This window comes from Gossypium hirsutum, chromosome D13, assembly GCF_007990345.1.
Source record: "Gossypium hirsutum isolate 1008001.06 chromosome D13, Gossypium_hirsutum_v2.1, whole genome shotgun sequence".
NCBI lineage: Eukaryota > Viridiplantae > Streptophyta > Magnoliopsida > Malvales > Malvaceae > Gossypium > Gossypium hirsutum.
In genome coordinates, this window is record NC_053449.1 from 50,128,121 (window position 1) to 50,138,369 (window position 10,249).

At 31.6% G+C, this 10,249-nt stretch overlaps 1 protein-coding gene and 1 long non-coding RNA gene across 2 annotated transcripts; both read left to right on the forward strand.

The window, feature by feature from the left end:
• Positions 1-1,625: 1,625 nt before the first annotated feature.
• On the forward strand, positions 1,626-3,958 carry LOC107920754 (reactive Intermediate Deaminase A, chloroplastic). The gene is made up of 6 exons (XM_016850599.2): positions 1,626-1,961; positions 2,486-2,601; positions 2,864-2,908; positions 3,019-3,092; positions 3,200-3,249; positions 3,659-3,958. Exons 1-6 carry the CDS (start codon positions 1,790-1,792, stop codon positions 3,757-3,759), a joined length of 558 nt encoding a protein of 185 aa, XP_016706088.1. The 5' UTR covers positions 1,626-1,789; the 3' UTR covers positions 3,760-3,958.
• A 1,085-nt stretch (positions 3,959-5,043) lies between these two features.
• LOC107918943 (uncharacterized) lies at positions 5,044-9,547 on the forward strand. The gene is made up of 2 exons (XR_005922965.1): positions 5,044-8,107; positions 8,861-9,547. It is a non-coding gene; the product is annotated as an uncharacterized lncRNA (long non-coding RNA).
• Positions 9,548-10,249: the final 702 nt, after the last annotated feature.

The following is a 10,249-nucleotide window of genomic DNA, read 5'->3' on the forward strand; positions in this document are numbered from 1 at the left end:
TAATATAAATCAAGAAAAATCTAAGATTTTTCTATTGCCGGCTAATCTTAAGCCATTGGCTTATTTACCTATTTGGTCCCTATTTCTTCCTTCTAATCTACAATTAAACTTTTAACCTTTATTCACTTTAGTCTCTTCTTACTAATTACTCTAAATTAGGATAATTTTACTTAATTAAAACATAATTAGACACACCACTAGACTCATAAATATTTCTAATAACTATCTACAGGTTCAATTTTCTAAGACGGAGGCCCGATACTACTCTTTTTCCGATGCCCGTGAATTTTGGGTCATTACAAAACATGGACTTGGGTTCTTTCTAGGCTTAATGATAAATTTAGTTACTAATGTATACATGTTTTGTCAAAATAACCTTAATTGTATTTTTGAACTTTTTTTTACCATCAACCTTTATCCTTTTTTCAAATTGTTTTTTAATAGATTTGATGAAAGTACCATTAAAAAAGTTAACGGGATGATGTGAAATTTAATATGTGGAACATTTTTAATGAGATATAATCTATACTGAAAAAGTTAACGGGATAATGTGGAATTTCATATGTGGAACATTTTTAATGAGATGTAATCTATTACTTAGGTAACCTAATAAAATAAATACATGTAAGAAAAATAAAATAAATAAATAATTCATGAAGTTAAAAAAATAACTCTTAATTTAAAGATAATAAACGTAATTATCTAAAAAAGTTTAAAAATGAATGCACACATTTAATATTTTTAGTATACTCATTAAAAATATTCCATATATGAAATTTCACATTATCCCTCATTAAATTTGTTAAAAAAAGCAATTTAAAAAAAAAGTTGATGGCTAAAAAAGGCTCAAAAATACTATTAGGGCCATTTTGACAAAACATATAAATGCTAGTGGCCAAATTTGTCATTAAACCTTCTTTTTAAAGCATAAAGGATTAACCTACATTGACAGGAGTTGATGGAAAACCTTTAAGAGAATAGGGGTGGGGGAGTCCTCAACCGCCTCCACCAATGCCCATTTCATCAAATCCTTAGGACTCTCCTGGAAGAAGGCAATGGCCACAACAAGCAGAAAATTCAAAAGAAACCCATTCATGGATTTTGAATTACAAGAAAAAAGGATCATACCTTGAGTAAATGCCAAAAAACTCCAAGAACTGCATAATTATAATTTAAAAATATATATAATTTTTAGATTTTTTATTTTTTACATAATTATAATTTTAAAAAATATTTTTATAAATTCAAAAAATAAATATTAAATTTTCAAAAAAAATTTTATATTCTTAGAAATTTTAAATACAATTTTCAGAATTTTCGTTAAAAATGTTGTAAAAGTACCAAACTAAATGTTTTAGCTATAATTCAGGAATCAAATTAGAAATTAATATTTGAATTAATGTGCCACTCCACTTGTCCGTTAACTGCAATTATCGGACGAGTGACCAAAACGTTCGAAGTCGAAAACTTTAGTGATGAAAATGGAACTTATCATAGTTCAGTGGCAAAAAGTAAATTTTCACCAAAGTTCAGTGACATTTTTGTAGTTTACCAAAAATAATCTTACCTCACGGGACTGGAATTATGAATTTACATTCATGGACTAACGTAATCATTTTAGGCTTCACCAACTGAAGGGCAATCTAGTCTACATAAAAAAAAAGCAGGAATATTCTCTCGACTTTCACTTCATTTTGTTTTTAACTTGTATTTTCAGTTGAGTTCAGTCACAAGGCCAAAAAATCGAAGACAAAGAAACACAGAGCAGAGAGAGAGACTAAGGGTGAAAATGGCCTGGTGTAGTTTAAGGTCTATTCACGTTCCAACCGTCGATGTCGGATTACTACGCACTCGCTCCCCGTTAGCCGCTGTCGGTGGAGTCGTTGCCGGCTCTTCATTTTTGCGATCTTCCTCCAGAAATGGCTCTCCTTTTGCTTGCTTAAGCCTATCCACTTCTCCTGGTAATAAAAGAAAGACGATCAGTAAGCTAATGGGTTTCTTTTTACTGCTTGATTTTAGGTTTCCTTTGATGGGTTGCTTTAGAAAAATGGGTGAATTTGTTTGGCTTTGGATTTTAGTTTTAAGTCAGTCTTAAAAGCGTTACTTTCAATCAAGTGAATGTGAAAGGGAAAGAACATGGTCATGAAACATCTTGGCTTGGATTTATGATGTTTAACTAATAGTTATTTTGTTCGTCGTTTATGTAAGAGAAATTTGGGGAATTTATATTTGATTTATTACAATTTTATGACCTTCACTGTGCTTGGAAGTCAAATATTTAGTAGCCTAAGGATGGGGAACGATGGTGAAGGGTTTGCAGATGCTATGATTCGATTCTATACCCAATGAAGAGTTGGATGTTAGTGTTATTTGGAGGTTCCTTATTTTCATATCCATTTCTAGATATGTGTCAAACAATGAAGAGTTGGAGCAACATAGGTTTCGTTTGATGCATCTAAGGTTTGTGATTATGTCTTGATTGTAGGGATTAAGGAGGCTGTGGCAACTGACAAAGCTCCAGCAGCATTGGGACCATATTCTCAGGCCATCAAGGCCAATAATCTTCTCTTTGTCTCCGGTGTTCTCGGTCTTATTCCAGAGGTTTGTGATGTCTTCACTGAACTTTCTTTACATGTCAAGGTTTTATTCTTGGGTTATATTACCCGGACTCATAATAAATGTTGGATACTGATGTGTCTAACACATTTAGACACCTATTTGGAGAATCATACCCTCATATCCATGTTCTAATATGTATTGGATTTGGGAGTTTTAGGGAAAATGAAAAGTTTGGGTAACATAGGTCCTAGATGTCAGTTATATGCCCATGGTACTGATCATGTGTGTTGATTTTTTATTCTAGACTGGAAAGTTCATCTCAGACAGTGTAGAGGATCAAACCGAGCAGGTAATGTACTAATATGCGGACTAATGATTCTGTGAATGTGCTGCTTCATGTTCTGGAATTTCATAGCTGAAGACATGTTGGTAATTGAAGTTTTCTATGCAAATCTGTAGGTACTGAAAAATATGGGAGAAATACTGAAAGCTAGTGGTGCTGACTATTCCTCTGTGGTTAAGACGACAATTATGTAATTCTTTTTTAATTTCCTCTTATGTTTTTGTTTCTTATGATGATAAGGGTTGATTATCTGATATGAATGGGATCTTTATTATTTATCGGGTTTTCTTGATGCAGGCTAGCTGACTTGAAAGACTTCAAGAAAGTAAATGAGATCTATGCTAAATGTGAGTATAATAGTCTGTTTTAAGTTCAAAACATTGCTTTGTATATGGCTTTGCGAGTTTGTCTTAAACCCCATAATCATAGACAAAACTGATGAAAGAAAGCAGGGTCATTGTTATATAGCTTGGTATTCAAATTTTAGTTAATGAAGTGCAGTAGACTTAACCCATGAATTCTCACATGGTACAGCTGGCTTTACAATCAACCAGCTTGTTCTAGGCCATGCGTATTAATCTGAGCATTGCATCGAAATAAAATACAAGAGCTATGTGTTGAGTGTATTTGTTGATCGATGAATCCTCTTGTAGAAAGTCATGGCTTATAAAAAATGTTGATTAAATGATTTCCATACTAGCCATCATTGTAGAAACTACATTTTAATTCAATCACTAAAAATGGTTTGTGTTGCAGACTTTCCTTCACCAGCACCGGCTCGTTCGACTTATCAGGTAGCTGCATTGCCATTGGATGCCAAGATTGAAATTGAATGCATTGCGGCACTCAAGGCATGATGACAGGGGAGTTTGAAGTTATAAGGTAGGAAACTAAGCTCTTAAAGAGTTTATGTCTCATTTGCAGTTATTAATCCCATTTGGCATCTTGAAACAAGCAATTGTTGCGTACCAGGTACAGTTGGTAAACTTAGAATGTGATGTTTGAACTGAATAATGTTTCGAGACAAGAATCTACGGTTGTCATGAGTTTTATGTCTATGCTTCTTGCTTAAGCAGAGCTGCGAATCGCTGGTTTTTTTTTTTTTTTTGAGTTAGGAGATTAGAGTTACCATTTATAAATTGTGACCTTTAGGGTGAGCAAAACTCGGTTAAAATTGTGGTGACTAAAATAATTTGCGAAAATGAGTTTAGTGAATTCGGTTACTTTTGAAGTCCGTTGAAAGGAGTCGGTTTGAATTCACTGATCTTATTTAAACTACCACATTCTTATAGAAACAACGAATTTTAACATGTATTTAAAGATAACATGGCGAAATTTATGATTTGAAATTAATTGATAAAATAAAAAATTAGATTAATTGTAAGTAGAACGAAATTTGAACACATAAATACATTAGATTAAAAATATTAAATGAATATATCGATCTTAAGTTAGTGTGTGACGTTAACTCAATCAACAATATTATTAACACTAAAAGTTATGTTACACACGTATGCCTATGGAAATTATGTATTTAGAACATATGAATGCCTTTACCTTTGTAAATAAAATATGAGAAATATTGAAATGTCAAATTTCAAATTAACATTAACACACATGCAATATGTTTGGAATTATAATAAATTTAATTTAATTAGGTAAATACATCATATTAACAATATTAAATGTATTTTAATTATTTATTAAATTATTGTCATTTTTCTTGAATTGTTATGAGTAGATTTGTGACCAAGGTAGTTCGTATCGCACGGTAAACGCATCTTTTTTTTTACCAAAATTGGTACATACCTGTACCGATTTATTTTGTTGTATCGTTTTAAATTTATCAATATTTTTTAAAAATTATTTAATATATGTATATAAATATATTTACAAATATCAAATTAATTAAAATAAATAATTCAAATATAAAATAGTCATCAATTATATAAAATACTCATTAATAAACTCAACAAATAAAAATCTATCATTCAAATAAATCTAAAATTAATAATAAAAATCCATCCTTCAATATGCAATTTTAATGATTTAATTCCTTTCTCTTTTTTTTTTATAAAAGTTTTATAAAAGAAGTTGAAAGGTAAACAAATATTTTTTCTTTGATAATCAGGTGAGTGAATTTTTGTTAATTATATTTTATATTTTAAATGTGAAAGTATGTGCCAAAAAACACTTTCTTAAACATTACATTCCGATGTAGTCTTTTTTGATTAGTCACGTTTCAATTAAGTCTTTAGCATAATAGTAAGCCTTTTTTGATTAGTCACGTTTCAATTAAGTCTTTAGCATAATAGTAAGCAAGTAAAAATTTTATATTTTTAATATTATTCATGTACCGAACGGTGTGCTATGTTTCGGTCAGTGTGACTAAAATTGACTAGAACAAGCTGGTGCAGTCGATATGGATCGGAATTTTCACCGGTGCAGAAAAGGGTGTTGGGTGTTTTGGTTTAGCACTAGAACGGTATGCACCGGTTGGTATGATTGGAATCAGTGAGGAATCGACCACCATGCTTGTGACACAAACTCAATTGACAACATTATCAATAAGATTATAGCATACCCACGATGTGAGTGAAAATAATTATATAATATATTTATTAAGACTTTACATAAAAACTATATGTTACTTTAGTTGAAATGACAAATTGGGAGAGATTATATTTGATATTTTGGGTTCAAATCTTATCATAAGCACAAGCTTTTTTTATTATAGATTTTATATAAAAAGACAAAAAATACTTTAAATTAATATTTATTGCTTTGTTAAAATAGAGGCATTTTTGTAATTTAATAACTGAGTTGGGTCTTGTTATGGGTGACACCAGTTTAGTCAAAATATTTATATATAGGATGTATATTCCATTGGTTGAGGTAATAAAGTATGCATAATACAATTAAAATGTAGATATTATATTAAAATAAATTTTAGTTTAACGGTAAAATTAATGTTTTATTGATATAAATGGTCATGTTCAAATTCAATCATATGCAAGTGTCACATTCCAAAAATGGGGTTAGAAGAATTGAGTTTGTAGTTGATTGATTGATTGAATTTAAGTTTGAATATACATAATTGTTAGGTTTTGGTTGCATGGTAGATGATATGCATGTGCTTAGTCAATTATTGTTATAGATGCTTGAATGACTTGCTGAATATTGAGACGAACTTAAAATGACCAAGTGGTAATGTATGAGCCTATAATGCACTTAGAAATGTATGAGATGCAAATTTGACATGTTGAGTAATATGAATTGTGACTTTAGGTTTGCATGCTAGTATAGCTAACTGATTAGAGTGTTAAAGTATGTTTTAGTTTAATTGAGCATGATTTGTATGATCTATGTATGTTATATTATATGTTAAAATAGGAAAGTTGGAAAGAAAACACAAAATAGTATGTGTGGATAGGTGATAATGTGTCATATGTAGGTTTTAGGCATGTTTTGTTATCTTTGCAATTGAGTCATGATTTTTATGCTTTGGACTTGGAGTCCTTAAATGCTATGAAATGACTTTAAAATTTGCATGATTAAATCTTATATGTATAATTCCATCACTTTACTCTCGATTTTACAAAAATGATTTACTAAATTTTTACTAAAATTATGATTTAGTCCTTAAACTTTGCTTTAAAAATTAAATAAGTTTTACTTATCAGTTCTGGTATTTTTCTTCAATTATTGTTCTTATTAAATTATTTTATACTGTACATATGATTTAATTGTTGAATTACAAATGTTACTTTTTTCGTATGTTAAATAACGATTTTACCTCTGATGTTGGTCTGATCAAGAGTAGCGCTGCAAAAAGCATGTTTTTTTAGAGTTGTCTGTTTACCTTGAACTATATGATTGATGAATATGCATGTATGTAAATTTGTGTGGTGTGATTGGTGGTTGTACGAAGGTCACATAAGTGACTAATGTAACGTTTTAGATTCGGGTCGGTCTGTCCTGACCAGGTTTGGCCACCACATTTGGTCAGGTTTGTGAAAACGAGAGTGGTCACGCCTTAATTTATAAAGGTTATCTTTGTGCGTTTGAAAATAAATGAGTTACTGGTCTAATGGTTAAGTGTCAGTGAATTTGTCTTGGAAATCTAAGATCGAATCCTTCCCTCACATCAGTTTTATTTTATGCAATTTTGCTGCAAACCTTAGCAAGTGTCACACCTCATTTTAAGAATAAATTTTGTAAGAGTTTAAAAAAATTTGAGTATTTAACCTAGTGGTTAAGTAGTGTAACTATCTCTAGAGATCTTAGGTTTGAGCTCTCTTCCTCCTATTTTATTATTTTCGGCAACCTAGGGTAAAGTCACACCCTGAAATATATATACACGGTCAAGAATCTAAATTAAACAAGAAATGAGCTTAAGGCTCAATGGTTAAGAGTTAGAGCATCTATCCTAAGGTCTCAAGTTTGAGCCCTCCTTCCCTTTTTTATTTCGTAATTTCATCAAATACACCCCAAACTTGGAAAAATTGCATGTGCCACCCTAGAGTTTATAGACCCTAAGAATTTAACCAATTCTTTCCTAATTAGAATTCATCTCTTGTTTTTCCTCAAAATTCTAATAGAATTAGAATTTCATCGTCCTTTTCTCTTTTTTTCCTAATTAGATTTTCATATTGCCCCTTTTCAAATCTTAGTAGAATTTGCACCCTATTAATTTATTTCCTCTCTTTTATTTTCTTTCCCTTTTCTTTACACCTTATTTTCATCATAATTATTGATAATTATTTTGCTTTCCCGAATCAAATCATCTTCCATTCAATCGTTCTTTCTATCGGTTTTGTAATTTCTGTTAATGGCATCCTTACGCTTGCCAAAAATCGATAAGTACATCTCATTTTCGATGTTTAGATCCCGAATTTTTGTAATATTTCTATCTGACGCTAATCTTACATTCGATTAATCAATCTTTGACGGTTCTTGCCAAATCTTTTGTTATTATTGTCAAATCTTGAAACCAGACATTAATTTGTGTATAAATTTCATTTGAAGGATCGAATTTAGGTGAATTGGATCATAATCGGGCGTGAGGAACATCAATCAAACCCCCGGTGAAAGGTGTATATTATTTACCAAGTGAATTGGGGCAAATCGTGTGTAGGTTTAGGGTCACACGATCTCTCACACAGGCGTGTGGACCACACGACCATGTGCTACTGTTATGTTAAGGTATCCCGTTTTACACACGTCCAATAACCTTCCACACGGCCTAGCCACACGACCGTGTGATCCCTGTTTTACAATTTTGTCCAAATATTTATGATATGTGCAGTTTAGTCCTTGTATATTCCCTGAATTGTTTTTAGTGTTTTTATTTGCTCAAATAAGTCCCTGATATTATGTTATTTTTGGAATCTGTGATTTTATTACTAAAGTGCTATTGTTGCATCGCATGATAAATTAATATTACATGCTTTCTGTCAAAGTGATATTGATAAACTGTTAGTGTTATTATTGTTACCGCCCTATTGCGCACATGATAGACATGTCTACCACTAGTGTTAAATTGAATACATGTTAAGCATGTCCACTGCTAGTGTTAAATTGTTCTATTACAAATATGACATATTGCATTTCATGGGGTGGGATGATATGTACAGAGGAAGAGTGACAGTTTATCTGCAAATATGCTGTGCATCCATAGCCCAGTGACAATTTTTAGCTGCAAATATGTTGTGCAACCACAACCTAGTGAAAATTTTTATTTGCAAATATGTTGTGCAACCACAACCTAATGACAATTTTTTTTTTGAAAATATGTTGTGCATCCACAACCTAGTGGCAGTTTATCTGTAAATATGTTGTGCATCCACAACCCAGTTACAGTTTTTATCTACAAATATGTTGTACATCCACAACCTAATGGAAATTTTTATTTGCAAATATGTTGTGCATTTGATTTGCCATAATTTGGTGTATCAGATTAAACTAATTTTCGCACTATTGGAGCTTGAAGATAAGCATTATCATTCAGATTTAATTATGTTTTAGTAAGTTTAACTAAATTCAATAAAATGTGCAAATTGAGTCTTTTATTAACCTTAGGGGCCGAATGAGGCCTAAGGATGAGCTAATGAACTTTGTAAGTGTGCAGGAGACCATTAAAAGGTGTGCTAAACCAATACTGGTCACTACGTCGCAACACAGAGGGATCCATGTCTCAGCATAGGGAGCAGAATGGAGAAATTCTGAAACCGCCTTCGATGTCGTGACATAGCCTAAGGATGTCGCGACATACCCCTAAAGACTCCCTTAAGAAGTGTATATTGACTTTGATATCGCGACATTGACTCTAGATAGAAATTAATACAAGATAAGGGGTGTTTTGGTCCACATAATCAAGTTTAAAACTCAGGAACGTCAGCTAACCTAGGGTTAAGGACGACAACCACCTCAAATCTATAAATAGGCTCATTTGTCACATGTTATGGACACCAATTACTTAGCTTAGAATCTCTCTTTTAATTTTAGTTTAAGTTTTTCTTTCCTTAGGTTTTAGATTTATTTTCAGTTTGTTCTTTATTCTATTTCAGGAGATCTGATTGGTGGATACAATCAAACCTTGTGGATTCACTTTCATTCATAATAAAAATCAGGCGTTTTCTTAAATTCTATACTTTCAATTCATTTATCATGTTTACACTTTATATCGATTCTATATTGTTTACGGAAACCATGAGGAACGAATCCATCATGGGGGATTAACGAGTGGAGGTATGATCTATTAGCTATTTTGTAGGGTTACTCAACGGATCAACTGTTTGGGAAAGGAAGAACCTAAACTCTAGGCTTGACGACCCTAAGAAGTTATCAATATGGGAATTAAACCAAAATTGGTTTGGTCTATCCGTTAACACCTTAACACCAAACGGGTCTGGACTTTGAGGTCAGAAGATAAGTAGTACTTACTGATTCGTTATTCTAATGGACGTATCAGAAGATCCTGCTAGGAGATCGACTAGTTGATTGATGAGGAACTCGAAGCGGTAGTTGATGAAGATTATCGAATTGAGCTAATCACCCATAATCAGATTTGATTAATTTCACTTTTCAATTTCTTGATACTTATTTATTTGTTATATTTTTATTATTATAAAAAACTCCAAAAATCTCTTTTATTTATATTTGTGTAATATAACCTATTTCAAGTACTAATTAAATCTTTTGGTGTTTAGGTTGAAATTGGTCTAGTACTAGCTTCTTTTGGGTACGATGCTTGGAGTACTCACCTACTCCGTTGTAAATATATTACAACCTGACCCGTATACTTGCGGATACCACCTCACTTCTATATATCTTTTTTTTGTAGTA

What these genes read in the sequence shown, in the direction of transcription:
- LOC107920754 (XM_016850599.2), top strand. Translation starts at nt 1,790, where the DNA reads ATGGCCTGGTGTAGTTTAAGGTCTATTCACGTTCCAACCGTCGATGTC. An exon ending in AAGCCTATCCACTTCTCCTG is followed by an intron (nt 1,962 to 2,485) that starts GTAATAAAAGAA and finishes TCTTGATTGTAG; the next exon opens with GGATTAAGGAGGCTGTGGCA. An exon ending in TAGAGGATCAAACCGAGCAG is followed by an intron (nt 2,909 to 3,018) that starts GTAATGTACTAA and finishes GCAAATCTGTAG; the next exon opens with GTACTGAAAAATATGGGAGA.